This window comes from Gracilinanus agilis, chromosome 2, assembly GCF_016433145.1.
Source record: "Gracilinanus agilis isolate LMUSP501 chromosome 2, AgileGrace, whole genome shotgun sequence".
In the NCBI taxonomy this organism is placed as follows: Eukaryota; Metazoa; Chordata; class Mammalia; order Didelphimorphia; family Didelphidae; genus Gracilinanus; species Gracilinanus agilis.
Window position 1 is genome coordinate 623,427,936 of NC_058131.1, and position 17,132 is coordinate 623,445,067.

At 36.5% G+C, this 17,132-nt stretch overlaps 1 protein-coding gene across 1 annotated transcript in view; it reads right to left on the reverse strand.

Annotated features, from left to right (window-relative positions):
• LOC123236275 (guanylate cyclase 2G-like) overlaps nucleotides 1-17,132 on the reverse strand; it is a 75,197-nt gene that overhangs the window by 27,062 nt on the left and 31,003 nt on the right. Inside the window, exons 12-14 of the mRNA XM_044662575.1 lie at nucleotides 15,763-15,834; nucleotides 7,405-7,573; nucleotides 5,215-5,370 (exon numbers count right to left, since the gene is read on the reverse strand). Of these exons, the coding sequence (XP_044518510.1) occupies nucleotides 5,215-5,370; nucleotides 7,405-7,573; nucleotides 15,763-15,834 (397 nt within the window). The remainder of the gene's footprint in view (nucleotides 1-5,214; nucleotides 5,371-7,404; nucleotides 7,574-15,762; nucleotides 15,835-17,132) is intronic.

Genomic DNA, 17,132 nt, shown 5'->3' on the forward strand with positions numbered 1-17,132 from the left:
TGAAAATTATAATCCATGCATACCTTCTCATATTATGTGACTCTTTTCACTGTCTTCATGTAAATCCTCCATAAGGGTTACACTTGGGTTTATGCACTTGGGTTTCTTTCTTTTTTTTCCCTCTTGACATCCCATTTTTACCAATAAAGCATGTGAGCCCATTAGTTAGTCCTTGCTTTTACTACATGATTGACTCACCTTTGTGTCTTGTCACATATATAGCTGATGGATTATTTTATGCCACTTATGCATAATTTTTGATCAGTAAAGTAATGCCACCTACACCATATACCTCTCTACCAGTGACCCACATATTTGTTTTTTGGTGTTTTGGAGACTGGTATTCCATGACTTGCAGTCATATACAATCACCTGAAGAATACTGGTGCTAAAAGGTAGATCTTTGTTTCAGAGAGAAGATGTGAGACCAAAAAAAAAAAAAAGGACTTAAATTTTTCCCAGTGAAAATCCAACACACTTCTCTTCCTGAGCCTACCTAATCTCTCTGTCTCACTTATTCATTGACCTATTCTCATTTTCATTCTTGCCCTTGGAATGATGTGGCCTACTTGGATCCTTTGCCAGGGTTTCAATAAATTTATTCCCAATACTGATGTTTTCTTATAGCTGTTTAAGAAGTTTATAATGTAAATACATCTTCTACATAACTACCATGTCCCTTTACTTTGCAGAAAAATCAAGTATTGGCTGAGTGAAGCAGTTTTTAGAGTTTTATTTTTCTTGTTGTGGCAAATAATTTATGTGGTAAACTTCCTTAGAAAATGACAATGTGTCCAAGTCTTTTCTATAATCCCTTTCCCATGTTTTGAGATTGCTTAAATGGATCAATCTTGAGTAGGTTTAATCATGTGCCATGCATAACTTCTTCTAATTTGGATTCTTTCTGCTAATTTAGGATTGATTTTGATCTTAATTCAAAGTTCTAATTGTACATAGTCATTTAAGAAGCATTCATTTAAGAATGTTGGAGGGGATGTGGCAAAATTGGGACATTAATGCATTGCTGGTGGAGTTGAGAATTGATCCAACCATTCTGGAAGGCAATTTGGAACTATGCCCAAAGGGCTTTAAAAGACTGCCTCCCTTTTGATCTATCCATACTGCTGCTGGGTTTGTACCCCAAAGAGATCATAGGAAAAAGACATTTGCAAAAATATTTATAGCCATAATCTTTGTAGTGGCAAAAAACCTAGAAAACGAGGGGATGCCCTTCAATTGGGAAATGGCTGAATAAATTGTGAAATATGCTGGTGATGGAATACTATTGTGCTCAAAGGAATAATGAACTGGAGGAATTCCATGTGAACTGAAATGATCTCCAGGAATTGATGCAGAGTGAAAGGAGCAGAGCCAGGAGAACATTGTACACAGAGACTGATACACTGTGGTAAAATCGAATGTAACGGACTTCTCTACTAGCAATAATGCAAGGATACAAGACTATGAGGGACCTATGAGAAAGAATGCTACCCACATTCAGAGGAAGAGCTATAGGAGTAGAAACACAGAAGAAAAACAACTGCCTGATCACATGGGTGAATAGGGATATAATTAGGGATATTGACTCAAAATAAGCACCCTAGCGCAAATATCAATAATATAGAAATGGGTCTTGATCAATGACACATGAAGGGAAGGGGTAGAACATGAATCCTGTAACCATGGAAAAATGTTCTAAATTAATTAATTAAATAGAAGATAGTATTAAAAAAAAGAAGCATTCATTAAGTACCTGTTGTGTGCCAAGCACTGTACTAAGCACCAGAGACAACAAAGAAAAGCAAAAACATTCTTGATCTCAAGGAGCTCCTATTCTAATAAGAGAGACCACATGCAAACAATTATGCACGCAGAAGATATATAAATGGTCAGTTGAAGGTATCTTAGAGGGAAAGCAGTAAAATGGAGGAAGATGGGGAAAGTTTTCTTGCAAATGGTGGATTTTTAGTTGAGACTTGAAGAAATCCAGAGAAGCCAGAAGGTAGAGAGAGACAAGGAGAGATTCACAAACATGGGGTACAACTAGCAAAAATGCAGTCTGGAGACAGAGTATCTTATGTGAGGAAAAGAGGCCAGTATCACTGCATCACAGAGTACATAGAGGAAAGGAAAGTTTAATAAAACTGGACCCAGATCATAAAGGACTCTGAAAATCAAAGAAATGATTTTTCTACTTGCTCCTGAAGGTAATTGAAAGCCATTAGAGTTTCTTGAGTAAGGAGATAACATAGTCACAACTGAGCTTAGGGAAGATCACTTTGGCAGTCCCAAGGAGGATGGACTAGACTGGGAAGACACACGAGGCAAGGAGACAAGCCAGAAGACTATTGCAACATTCCAGGGATGAAGTAATAAGAAAAAGAATGTTGTGCTGTCAGGGAAGCCTAGGTGGTAGAATGGATAGTCGGGAAGACCTGAGTTCAAAACCTGTCTTAGACACTTACTAGCTTTGTGACCCAGGTGAGTCACATAATTTCTCTTAGCTTTAGTTTCCCTATTTATAAAATGAAGCTAATAATAGCACCTACCTCAAAGGGTTTTGAGTACCAAATGAGATAATAATGTATGTAAAGCACTTTGCAAACTTTAAAGTATCATACAAATATTGGCTTTTTAATTCTTAGCTGTGGGAAGGGGGTTGTTTATCAAATAGCTAGTATATTAGATACATTTATTTCTGTATTATATACATCATCTGTTCCATTGACCAATCTCCTTGTTTCTTAACTAATTTTTGTTGTTCAGTTGTTTTAGTCATATGCTACTATTTATGACTCCATTTGGAGTAAGTATACTTGGCAAAGATTTTGGAGTAGTTTACCATTTTCTTCACCAGTTCATTTTAAAGATGAGGAAAACTAAGGCAAATAGAGTTCAGTGACTTGCCCAGGGTCATACATCTTATATGTATCTGAGCTTAGATTCGAGCTCAGGCAGCTGATTCTTCCTATCTCCAGGTCTAGTGCTCTATCTGCTGATCGCCCTACCTGTTCCTTCTTAGCTAAAACTAAACTGTTTTAGTAACAACTGCTTTATAGTATATTTTGAGATCTGGAACTATTAGACTCTTTATTCTCATTACTTTTCATTATTTAACTTGAGATTTTAAACTTTTTTTCCTTCTACATGAATTTGTTATTATTTATTTTAGTTTTATAAAGTAATCCTTTGTTAGTTTGATTAGTGATGCATTGAATAAGTAAACCAATTTAGATTAGTATTTTCATTTTTATTATATTGACTTATCTGATGCACACACAATTCTTTTATTCCCCCAATTATTTAGTTCTGCCTTTACTTTAAAAAAACAAACAAACAAAAAAGTTACCTTCTGCCTTGGAATTGAAACCAAGTATCAATTCCAAGGCAAAAGAGCAGTAAGGGCTAGGCAACGAGGGTTAAGTGACTTACCCAGGGTCATACAGCTAAGAAGAGTTTGAGCCACATTTGAACCTAGGACTTCCCATCTCCAGGCCAGGCTCTCTATCCAATGAACCACCAAACTGCCCCTCTGCCTTTATTTCTGTAAATAATTGTTTGAAGCTGTATTGATATCAATCTTTTGAAAGAACCTCATAAACTCCTTCTTTTTCCTTAAGATGAATCTCAGAAACCTCCTAAATGAAACCTTTCCTGATTCCTTCAACTGTTAGTGTCATCCCTCCCAAACTACCTTATATTTAACTATTATATTTTTATATGCGCATATTTTTATTTATTAACTTTATATTTATGATACATTATATAATTATGTATTATTTATATATGCCTGTGTATTAGAAATTATATTATATGTGATATATATGATATATATAATGTATATTTCTTGTTCCTCTGCTAGGTGAGTTCCTTGCAGATAGGGATTGTTTCATTCTTTGTACTTTTATCCTTAGCATTTAGTACACTGCCTGACACATAATAGGTATAATTATAAAATACCTATTGTTTGATTTAAACATGTTTTTATATTAAATATTATTCATTAGTCACTAATTAGTGATGATTTATTGTTAGTTAACCCAATTAATTAAATTGACAAAAATGTTAAAAATAGTTAAAACAGTAAAAATAAATTCACTAAAATACTATTTGATTAAAATGCCTAATTGTTATTTGATTGTTGTTTGAAGCAAAGAAGAGAAGAGAAGAGGAGAATGTTAAATTCAATACCATTTATGTTGCTCTTTTATGTAAATATTATGTTAGAGGATATAAAGTTTAGATAATATTGTTAATTTATATATAATTAATAGCTATAAACTATAGTATCAATTAAAATCATATTTTTGAGCCTTAACTTATAACCTTGAAAGTGCTTCCCTTCCAACAACTCTATAAGATAAATGATGAAAATATTATTATTCCTATTTTATAAATAAAAAAACTGAGACAGAGAAATTAAATGTCTTGCTTTGGGGTCACATGATTCATAATGATTATGAAACCTACACTAAGGAGATGTGACATATCCCAATAAAACTTAAATATAAAATTGTATGAGAAAAGAGAATGGAGGGTACAATGTTAAATGAAGGAGGGGGAAGTGAAGGATGAGGTTCAAATTCCAATGAGTATAAATAGATTAAATTAGATTATCTTTAAGGCCTCTCCCACCTCTAAATCCTATGATCTTAGGAGACAGCATTTGAATTAGGCTTTAAAAGGATGGAAAAGGAGAGAAATAGGGATAGATTGACTCAGTGGGTAGAAGAGTGGCTTACTAATTGTTTAAGAATAGAGTAAATTTGTTCCCTACTTCTAGCTTTGCTGATTGGGTTAAACTGTTGCACTTTGGGAATTGTTGCCTAAATTTTATTAGCTTCTTCCTATCTACTCATTGTGAGTAGCATGTTCTTTCATAGTTGATTTCCTGGTTAATTTTTTTTTAAACCCTCCTCTTCCAAGTTAGAATCAATACTATGTTTGGGTTCCAAGGCAGAAGAGTGGTAAAGGCTAGGCAATGGGGGTTAAGTGACTTGCCCAGGGTCACACAACCAGGAAATGTCTGAGGTCAGTTTTGAACCCAGGACCTCCCATCTCTAGGCCTGACTCTCAATCCACTGAACCACCCAGCTGTCCCCTTCCTTCCCCTCGCCCCCAACTCCCAGTTAAATATTTTAGAAGACAGAGCAGGCAAACAAGAAAGGTGCCCAGAAATAGGAGAAAAAAAACAAGAAATCAAGTACTCTTTACCTTTGGCCTCTTTATTTAAGTCTCCAAAGGGCCCATGTTGATCATTATAAATAAGTTCCTTCATTAGGATAGCAAAACTATAAATATCTCCTTTTTGGGTGCCATGAGTTGGAGGCTCCTCCAGCCTTAACAGCTCTGGGGCAGTCCAGTAGAATTCTGCAAGCCAAGGGGGAAATCATTATACAATGACTGGCCTACAATGACTCAGGGGACTCTACAGTCTATTTTTCTTTTCTTTTTTAAACCCTTACCTTCTATCTTAGACAGAAGAGGGACAAAGGCTAGGCATTTGGGATCAAGTGACTTGCTCAGGGTCACACAGGTAGGAAGTGACTGAGGTCACATTTGAACCCAGGACCTCCCAACTCCAGACTGAGCTTTCAATCCTCTAAGCCACCTAGTTGCCCCTCAGCCTATTTTTCTTGAGGAAAACAAAATAGGATGAAAGGAATCTTGCAAGAGAAAAAAATAACTCCATGCCACAACTTAAAAGACATTAAGAAAAGTAACATTTTTAGTGCCTCTCCCATGATTCCATGCCACCTTCCCAAAGCCACGTATGATCATCTCTCTTTCTGCCTTCTTTTGACCCTCACACTTCTCCCCCCCAAGACTACCAGAGGAAGTTGTTTATGGAAGAATCGATCGAGCTTCTAGTGAGGGAATTTAATACAGTGTTCATAAGATATTTTGACAGAATGAAAGAAAAAGAACGGAACTTAAGTCCTAGAACTCAGCCATTAGCAATCATTTAAGGAACAGGCATTTTGATTCCTGTGACACCTAGAATAAAAATCTAGAAAACAAAATGGTAGTCATCGAATGTCATCAGAACAAATCCTTTCCTTTAGTTTGACAGCATGGACTAACTACTGTATTAAGCCTTGTAGAGACAAAGGTGAAAATCAATGGTCCCTACCCTCTAGGAGGTTACATTCTTTCAGGGGAAATATTAGGTTCGTATATAAATCAATACAAAATACAGACAACATAAGCATGAGGTAATTTCAGTCTAGGGGGATAAAGAAAAGATATATATGTATATATGTTTATATACATATGGATATGCATGTGTATATGTATGTATAGGAGGTTTAATTTCAGTTTTTAATGAAGGTAAAAATTCTAAGAAGTAGAGAGGGGGAAGGACTATTTCTTTTTTTTTTTTTTTAAACCCTTACCTTCCATCTTGGAGTCAATATTGTGTATTGGCTCCAAGGCAGAAGAGTGGTAAGGGCTAGTACTCAAGAGAATTCAAGAGTATGTCCCCCCCACCCCCCCCCCGAGATATTTGGCCCAATCAAAATCTATCATTTTGTATTTTTATTATTTTTGTATATTTTAGATCTTCCCCCCACCTCCTTACCCATCCTGCATCTGAATCCATTATTCCTATTGGGACACAGGGCTACTCCACTCAGGAGGATAATCAAGATAAGATACCTTTAGTTTTTGTTGGGAGGTATAAGATTTAATCACCTGAATTCTAGAGCTGGATTTCTAGATTTCTAGGTGCACAGTTTTTTGTCACTTATATGCCTGTTCTAAAGGCTCTAACCAATGGATAAAATATAAATGAACAAAGAAAAAATGTGGGACTCATTAGGTCTTGGTGATAAAGTGGAGCAAATCTATAAGAAAATGATTAGGATGGTCAAGAGGACTAAAGACCATGTTATTGGAAAACTGGTCAAAAGAACTGAAGTTTTAGCTTATAGACTTAAAAAGGGGAGAGGTCATGATAGAATATCTTCAAATACTTGAAAGACTGTTCCCCTGGAAAAAAAGGATTGCCTTCATTCTGCTTAAACCCAGAAGGCAAATCTAGTAACAGTGGGTAGAAGTTTCATGGAGACAGATTTAGACTTGCTGAAAGAAAATAAAATTTTTGAATAAAAAGATCTGTCCAAAAGTAGCAGATACCATTTCATTAGGAAGTTGGATAAACTCTTGTTAGGTAAGTGATGGTAGAATGACCTCATCTGCACATAGAGAAGGTCATTTTCCTTATCCTGGTAAGGACATCACCACATAGCAATCAAAGTCAAACAAAAAGAGGAGGGCACATGCTTACATGTGTGCATATGTTCGGGTATACATACAAGTATGTGGTCTAGAAAGCAGAGATGGAAGAAAAGAAAAATATCCTGGAACTCTGAATTCATGGGATGCCTAAATTCTATAAATTACCTGAATAGTCAGTATTTTTTTCACTCTTTGATCTAGACTTTCTTCCGTGCTTCAGTTCCCAAAGCCCAAATCCAGACAGCTTCACTTGCATTCGACTATCAACCAAACACTTGGAAGGTTTCAGGTTGCCATGGGAGTTCAATGGGCTTTTATGAAGAAACAACATTCCCTAGGTTGGATAGAAATAAAACATGATCAATTGTATCAAATTACGTCTCCCAGAATATGACAGGAGAAATATAAAAAGAAAATACGTAAGAAACAGAGTCAGAGAGACGACTGGACATTCATTTAGCAGTCAGTTAGTCGTTGCCTACAGGAAAGAAATACTACATCAGGTACTACAAAGAATAGAAAAGAAGCTGAAAAGGGTTTCTCCATCCCAAAAAAGATTCCAATCTAATGAGAACAAAAAATGAAGCAAGAAGACATCAGGGCATAGTAAACTATGTGCTGAATTTGGAGTAATGAAGATCCAACACCAAATCCTGATTCTAATACTGTCACCAAGGGCCAGTCATTTAACATCTCTGGATCTTTTTGCTAGTCTATAAAATGCAGACATGTTGTGCAGCTCAAATGGACAATGGATAAATAGTACCTTTAAATGTTCAATAAAAGTCAATTGTTTTATTTGTCAAAAAAAGTTAACAGGCAATATAATCAAATAATAAAATCACTGAACTTGGAAGCCAGAAACCCAAGTTAAAGTGTCTTTTAATAATTATGTGGCAGGACTCTTTTTTTTTTTTTGGTGAAATGAAGATTATAATATTTGGACAAATTTTCTGTTTCACAAAGGTATCGTAAGATCTGGATTCAATTCAGCATGAGCAAAGTAAAGGCAGTGCAAAGACAAAACAAGAGTTCTTGCTCTCAAGTAATATATGCCATTTCCTAGAGGAAATAAATTATACATATATTTTTAAAATACACAAATATATAGTATTCATATATGTATGTGTATATCCATGTAAAAATAGATATGTGAGGATATTGTGTTTTATATATAGTATTATATACGCATGTGTGTATATGTGTGTATATGGCACATATATGTATATACCACATGCACCTCCCTCTGTGGACCCTGGCTCCTACCATTGGGTGCTAGATGGTGGGGTTGACACAGACTGACAAAAGACCCCTTATCTCAAAGACCCTAGCCTGACATTTCCATTCAGAACCCTTTGATGAAGAGATTTATCAACTACAATCCTTCTAGTCAGAGATAAAAACCAAGAATTACCACTTGCCCTGCCACTGGATTCTAAGGGCCATTAGGTTTTATCATGTGTCCTACTATTGTGACTTCCAGAATCTTGAGGACTGTTATCTGCCATGCAGTGGAACCCTAAGGAACCGTGGGCTTTGCCATTCTTGCAGCTGAACTCTCTTATGTGTATTGTCTCCCCGCAAAAAGAATGTCAACTTTCTGAGAGTAGAGACTCTCTAAATTAATTTGTATTTCCAACGCTTAGTATAGTGCTTGGCACATAGTAAACACTTAATAAATGCTTTTGCATCCTGTTAGTGAGTATGCCACAAAGTCAACCCAAAGCAATTTTATGAGGAAAACTCTAATAACTATGGGGATCCTCAGCCTTTTGTAAGACATCACTGTTAAGGAGGATCTTAAAGGGAATTAGGTATTCCAAGGCATGGAGATGAGGAAGGTTGGTATCAGAGACATAGAAGACAATTTATGAGGAACAGAAGTAGAATATGGAATGTTACACACAGGAAATGGTGAATGGTCCAGTTGGCTCGACTCCAGAATGCATAAGGCAATGGTAAGGTTGAGATAATGTAGGATAAACAGGTAAAGATGACAGAAAGACTAAAGAAAAGACTTTAATATCTCTGTGTGCAGCTAGATGAAAAGGAATAAAGGTGCAAATCATAACGATTAAAAGGCTGATGAATTGGAAGACAAGGATGTTTGTTGGGACAATTCAAAGGCAGGAATACTGGTGAAAAAGAGACTAGAAACCAGGTTCTAATTTTCTTTAAAAAAATAAACAGAATAACCCAGCAGCCTCTAGATAACTTAACTAGAAAATGGTAACTACCTATCTGTGTACATGTTTTCCCTTCTAGTAGAATGTAATCTCCCTGAAAGCAGGGTTTTTTCCCCTCAGGTTTGAGCATTCAATTCTCAGAAGAATCAAGCAATAAACTAAGCCTTTATTCAATTCCCACCCATGCACGAGGCATTATGCTTGGGTCTAGAAATACAAAGATCACATCAGAATAGACTCTGGAATATTTCAAGAAGTTTCTAATCTAGTCAGGAGGGACAACATATGCATACATATAGTAGGTACATATAAGGCAAAAACAAGAATATTTAGGGGCTAAAGGGAAGGAACTAGCAGCTGGAGGGAGCTTTTAAAAAATCACAATGGTGGTTATGTGGGAGATAGGTTAAAGTGGGGAGAAAGGAGGCCAGGAACTCAATTTGCAGCCTGTTGCAGTGGTCATGGCAAGATGTGATAGAAGTTCAAAATAGGAAGACCTCCATCTTCAGTATTATGTCTGGAAGAGCTTATATTGTGATTGTTGAAACCCAGGAAGTAATGTTTGAAAGATTTTGTTGCAGGGCACATAGGTAGCTCAATAATAATAATAATAATATAAGAAAGAGCCAGGCTTAGAGATGGGAGGTCCTGGGTTCAACTAGCCTCAGACACTTCCTAGCTGTGTGACCTTAGACAAATCACTTAACCCCAATTGCCTAGCCCTCTTTGCTCTTCTGCCTGGAACCAATACACAATATTGTTCCTGAGATGGAAGTTTTTAAAAAGAGACCTGAGTCTCAAATACTTCCTCTGACACTTGCTAATTGTGTGACCTTGAGTAAATTTAAAATTTTTTTAAAATAATGTTTTCATGCTTCAGTTTCCTTATATGTAATCTGGGAAAAATAATATCACCAATCTCATGAGGTTGTTATAAGGCTCAAATGAGTTTATATGTAAAGTGCTCTGTCAACGAAAAGTATTCTATGAATACTTTTAAATTATTTTATTATTATTAATATTATCATCATCATTAATGTAAAATCTTACTGTTGTCTCTCTGGGCTGGGCCCAAGACCAGCCCCCTAGTAGTTGAAGTTCAATATTGTAACAAAACTCATAGGTCACTAAGCAAGAGACTTATTTAACTCTAGCTGGAGAAGGCTATTCAACAAGAGAATTCATAAAGCACACCTCAAGGTGATTCAGTTGAGTGAGGGTTCCTTGCCTGAGTTGCCCATATTTTTCTTCCAGTCAAGTATCGAGCTTGCCCGGAACTCCTTGTGGCTGTTTCTTACTCAGGTAACCATCATGTGTTGTCAACAGCCCAATCCTCTGGTCTTCTAAGTCAACCAAGTCTCAAGGATGTTCTCAATACATTTATGGAAAAAGTAGCCTAAGCTGCATGCGGGCAGAAGTTAGGCTAGTGCTCCTATCACACATATGGTTCAAGAAATCTATTTTACAAGATAGGAAATGGATGACTGGACAACAGTTTATATGAAAAAAAAAAAAAGCTAGGGGGTTAGTTCTCTGAAAACCCAACATGAATCAACAGAAGTGAAAAAAAAACAAACTGATTTAATCCTCTGCCTCATTAAGAGATGCCTAGTTTATAGGTGTAAGGAATTCATTATCTTAACATACTCTATGCTCACCCCCAAGGTGTTATGTTTGGTTTGGGATGATGTGTTCATCTTGGGAAAGACACTGATAAGCTGTGAGTGGAAGACAAAACATCAGGAAGCCCCACATCCAGGTCAGCGAGCATGAGCTAAGGAAACCGAGCATGTGTTTAGAGCCTGGAAAAGGCTGGAAGGGAAAGAACATGATAACTGTCTTCCAAGTAAGTACTCTACTCAAAAAGCCATAACCTGAAAGAGAGATTATACTTCTTACTGACTCCAGAGGGCAGCATCGTATAGAGTAAAACACACTGGATTTAGCATCAGAAGATCTGGGTTCAATTCCTTTGGCACCATCAAATCAACTTCTTAAGTCTTCAGTTTCCTTATATGTCAAATGAGGAGGTTGAGTAAGATGACTCTGAGGTTCTATCATTTTTTAAAATTTATGAACTGATGGCATAACTGGATGTTGGCCTTAGAATCAGGAAGACTCATCTTCCCGAGTTCAAATCTGGCCTCAGACCCAAATTGTGTGACCCTAGGTAAGTCCCTTAATTCTGTTTGTCTTCATTTCCTTGTCTGTAAAATGAGCTGGAGAAGGAAATGGCAAGTCATTCAAGTATCTTTGCCAAGAAAACTTCAAATGGGGTCCCAAAGAGTCAGCCACAACTGAAACAACTCAACAATAAACTGGCAGAACTGGTGGACAAAGTCAAATTTGAAAAGAAGTGAATTTAGGTTTTACATGATTGGTACACACACACATAACTCCTAATGATTATAATTCCACCAAAAAATGGAATGGGCTTTCTCAGGAAATGATGGCTCACTGAACGTCTTTAAAGTCTGAATGGTCTCTGGTAAAATCTGTTTTAGTAGACATTCTTTGGGAGGGATGGCTTGGACTAGGCAGCTGCTATCAGTTAGTTACAAGTATTTATTTCAGCACCCACTATGTGCTGGTCACTGTGCTTGGTTCCTGAAAGTCCCTTCCATCTCAAAAATTCTGTGACTTTTTTGATATTCTGAGTGGAGGAAACTCCTCAGCAAAGGAATGGAAATGAGTAAGAAAAAAACTTTTCTTAGTAGATGAAGGCATCAGTTTACTAAATGGGAAAACAAATATTTTTTTGTCAGGTTGAGGGACTATTTTTCAGAAAAGAAGCAAAAACTAAAGGAACCTATTCATTTTTCTCAATGAAGGATAAAAAACGAGTAACAGAAAAGACAGAAATGTGAGACTTTGATCAAACATTTGAATGTGATCAAACTCACATCACAGCAATCTTGTTCCATTTCCCTCTCAGATTGTCGACTTTGTTCAGCTCCTCCTTCCTGTCCTTGTTCAAAGGGCAGAAAAGTCCTGATTTACTCAGGACATCCCATAGCATGGATTTCCAAAGTGCTGCCATAGCCCACTGATACTCTTTAATATATTTATGATTTTTTTTTTCAAAATGACTTGTGGGAACAAACTGCCTCTGCCATCTTCCCACATTCACCAGGGGTAACTGCTTGCATCCTTCCATCTCATTTACTTGGTGATATTAACAGCCCAGGCCACAAACCTATAATTGGCATCGAGCCAAATCTAAGACATTAATCTAAGCCAGTCAGTATTAAAAATGGACATTAGAGATTGTCTCATCCAACCACTTCAAGTGACTTGCCCAAGGACAATACATTGACAAAAGAACCGAAGTGCCCAAACTCTTGGTCTTGTGTCCACAGCAGGCTCTTTTCTCCTACTTGAACAAGATTACATTTTTTTTGGCCAAAGTGTTATTCTTAGTGACAAAATCCTTTTCAAGGAACAACATTGTTTATGTTTTGGTGGGGGTGATGAAGGCAGAGGTCATATATTTATGGAATGTTTGATAGTTATTTCATCCATTATGTCCTTATGGAGAACTGTGACATTCCAGATACTTAATGTGAATTGCAATCCTACCATCAGGGACATTCCTGGTGGAATTCAGAGCTGTGGACAAACTATACTGTATGCATACTTCTTCCAACAATTATTCTAAGAGAAATTAAAGACAAATAATTTTAAGATCAGCCTCTAAGAAGAAAATAAATCAGAAGAGAACTGAATGCAGAGTGTATGTAAAATGGAATAGAGGAGAGAATGTCCTCACTGATGGTGACGGAAGAAAGATAATGGATTGTAAAGAATTTCAGTTCTTTTTTAGTGTGGAAGCTGCCTCTTTTTTCTCCATGCGTTACCTCCCTGAGGAACTGTTCCTAGAAAGCATCAGAGTATGATGAAGAGATAGACCAGGAATCAATAGACTTGGCTTCAAGCCTTCACTCTACTACCATCAGTATTGTGACTTTAGATAAATCTGTTCAATTCAATAAACATTAGGTGTAAGGCATGGTGCTAGGTGGTGGGAGCTGAAGACAAAGATAAAAGTGTTCCTGCAATCAAGGAGCTTAGTCTACTATAGGGATGTAATGAGAGAAGTATCACAAGTTATAAGATAAAGTAATTTGGGGAAGGAGAAAACAGTAATTAAGTAAGCATGCAGGAAGCAAGTAATTAGAAGGATAAAGGAAGGCTTTGTGGAAGAGATCAGAACCTGAGCTAAAACTTAAAGGAATAAAAGGATTCTGAGAGGTGACATGAGGCAGGAGTACATGGGAGCAGGAAATGGAAACATCAAGTTTGAGAATTTTTTTAAAAACCATCACTTTGTAAAGTCAATGTCGGAATACAATATGAAATAATAAGGAAGGAAAAGTCAGCTGGAGATAGATTGTGACTCCACACCTGAATGTCAGGTTAAGAAGTTTACATTTTCTCTGAGAAGAAACATAATACAAGGGGAAGCTAAGTAGCATAATGGATAGAGCATCAAGCTTCAAATGGGGAGGACCTGGGTTCAAATCTGACTTTAGTCATTTCCAACTCTGTGACCCTGGGCATGTCACTTAATTCCAATTGCCTAGCCTTTACTGTTCTTCTGTCTTAGAGTTGTTACTAAGACAGAAAGTAAGAGTTTGTTTAGTTTTTTTAAAGGCAACCCAGGAAAGCTACATGGTTTCTCTTTGCTCAGTTTCCTCACCTTTAAATAATTAGTTCAACTAAATTTTCTTTTAAGTCTCTTGCTTATCAAGTGAAAATCACTGCATTAGGGTAGCACATCAAAGAAACTGAAGTACCATCTCTTATCTTGATGGGAATAAGGGAATAAGCATTACTAAATGTCAAGCCCCAAGATGAACCCCTTGGTTCAACCCAAATATGTCCTCATTTGATACTCATAGTAATTTTGGGAAATATGTGTTCTTATTATTCCCATTTTACAGTTAAAAAAACTGAGGCAAAGAGAGATAAACTGACTTGCCCAGAGTCACATAGCCAATAAATGACTATATTTGACCTCAATTCTTCTTGACTCCAGGCACAGTGTTCTATCGACTGGGCAACTAGCTGCCTCTAAAAGAGACTCCATTGAGGAGCTTCCATTCCCATGAGGAACTTCAAGTCATGCTACTAAGTCAACACCTCAGATTCGATGACTCTAAGATGATGTTGTCTTGGAGGGGCCCCTCAAGAAATAACCTCTTGGGTTTGAAGTTTCAGATCTAATGAAGAATATTACTAGAGGGGATAGCTAGGTTTCTCAATGGATTGAGAGCCTGGTCCAAAGACAGGATGTCCTTGATTCAAATCTGGTCTCAGATACTTCCTAGTTATGTGACTCTGGGGAAGTCACCTAACTCCCATTGCCTAACCCTTACTATTCTTCTGCCTTGGAAATACTTGGAAATATATAAACTTGATATTAATTTTAAGATCGAAGGCTAGAGAAAAAAAAAGAAAAAGAAAAGAAAAATGTTACTGGAAAATGCCTCCTATTTTGTATAGTGTAGTAGATTCTCTGAAAAAGTTTCAGTCAGGAGAACATTCTCTTCTCTGGTTTTCATTTTTTTTTTTTATCTATAAAATGACAGGATTAGCCTAGGTGACCACTAAGATCCCTTTAAGCACTAAGTATACAAATTTATAAACAAACAACCTGATGGACTTTGATAAAATGGTCATATTAGGAAATGTTCCCAAAATATGCAATAAGAAGGAACATAGCAGGAAAGGAGACCAACATAAATGTGATCTGAACTGGCAGCCTAACAGCCCACCACAAAATGGCAAAAACAAGTTTCCAAAAGGAAATTGTCTCTTCAACAATTGGTATTGGATTTCAGTGAAGTTAGGTAAATGGCTGGGATTACAGAGAAATTTGTCAACCCATTCCACAGAGGGCTAGCTCACAAAACCACTCATTCTTCTAGTTGTCTGTCCTAAATTCCTACATTATAATGAAATTTCATTTCACACATTTCAATTCCACATTGCATACCAATGCATGCCAATGCACATGTTTACAGTTAGTTTACACTTACAATGCAATATTCATTCAGAGTTTAACCAAAGCTAAAGATATTTATTCCCAGTTTATAAAATGTGTTCAGATGCATAGAATGTCTTGGGCCAGTGATGGACAAACTATGGCCCACAGGCAAATACAATGAGTAGGATACAATACATTGAAACTCTGAAAGAGTTGCCTTAGAAACAGACTGACAGATGAGCATTTCCTTTCCTTTGGCCTCCTCTTTAAAAAGTTTGCCCATCACTATCTTAGGCATAATTGTCCTTTATCAGCTTTTTTAAACAAAAAGGTCCACCTGATACTCACATTGACTATGTCATATGCAAAAGAGAGCTTGAATACCCAATCCAATTCATTCTCAGAATTTCTTAGAATATCCTGAAAAACACAATTATTCAAAGCAACATTCTACTATAATTCTGTCTGGAAACATAGTGGAAGGTCTTATATTCTAAGACAAATCTCCAACACAAATTTCTCTGTATATTTAGGTACATGCATATACTTACATAATGTACTTATGCATACACATAGATAAGTAGGTTGTGCTAGGTATATTATATACACATATAATATATATGAATAAAATAAAATGCATATGTAATATATATATGTATATGTGTGTATATATGTATATATGTAATATACATAGCACAACCTGGATTTTGGGTGTGTGTGCTTGTTTTTTTAATCTTGCCTTCTTTCTTATAATCAATGCTATTTATTAGTTCCAAGGCAGAAGAGTGGTAAAGGCTTAACAATGGGGATTAAGTGACTTACCCAGGGTCACATGGGATGTGCCCGAAGCCACATTTGAACATCCTATCTCTAGACCTGAATCTTAATCCACTAAGCCAACCAGCTGCCCCCAAAGGTGTTTTGTTTTTAGTAGAATCATTGTGGAATAAAGCAAAAAAAATAAACAAACGCTGAGTTTGGATTTATAAGGAACAAATTTCATTTTGTGACCTACTAGTGGTGAAACCTGAGACTGATTAACTATATGAGAATGGTCACATCATTTAACCACTTTGAATCTCAGTTTCCTTATCTATAAATTTATAACAATATACTCCCACCAAACACACTGGGTTATTGTGAGGAAAGTACTAAAGATGGATTGGTATTTTAATTATAAATACAAAACTAGAAGCTTTTCTGGGAAATGGAAAAGCTATAATTTGACCACATATATGTGAGATTAAGTCATTTTTATTTTAAGAACACTTCCTCATTCCTAGAATATGCACAGGCTGTATAATGGAGCATGTCCAGAAAATAAAATTTAGCTGTGGCACCTTCCCTGAAAGATGAAACCAAATTCAGGCTCTTTCTAGACCTAAATAAGTCAATCAGTGCCTTGACAGTTAACTATTTAACTTGACCCAAGTAGACAACTAAACAGATAACTCTAATTCTATTATTCAATTGAGGGGTAGAGTGGGAGTGAGAGAATGGGACACAGAATCAGACAGAGACAAGAGAGGAAAAAGCTCCACAACATTTATCCCTAGTGCTTAATGCCAACTATCAGTCATTCCTTTAAGGGGTAAGGAAAGGAAGAAAAGAAGGAAGAAAGGAGAGAGAAGAATGGAGAAAGAGAGACATAGAAGAGAGAAAGGCAGCAAGAGAGAGAGAGAGACAGAGACAGAGACAGAAACAGAGACAGAGACAGA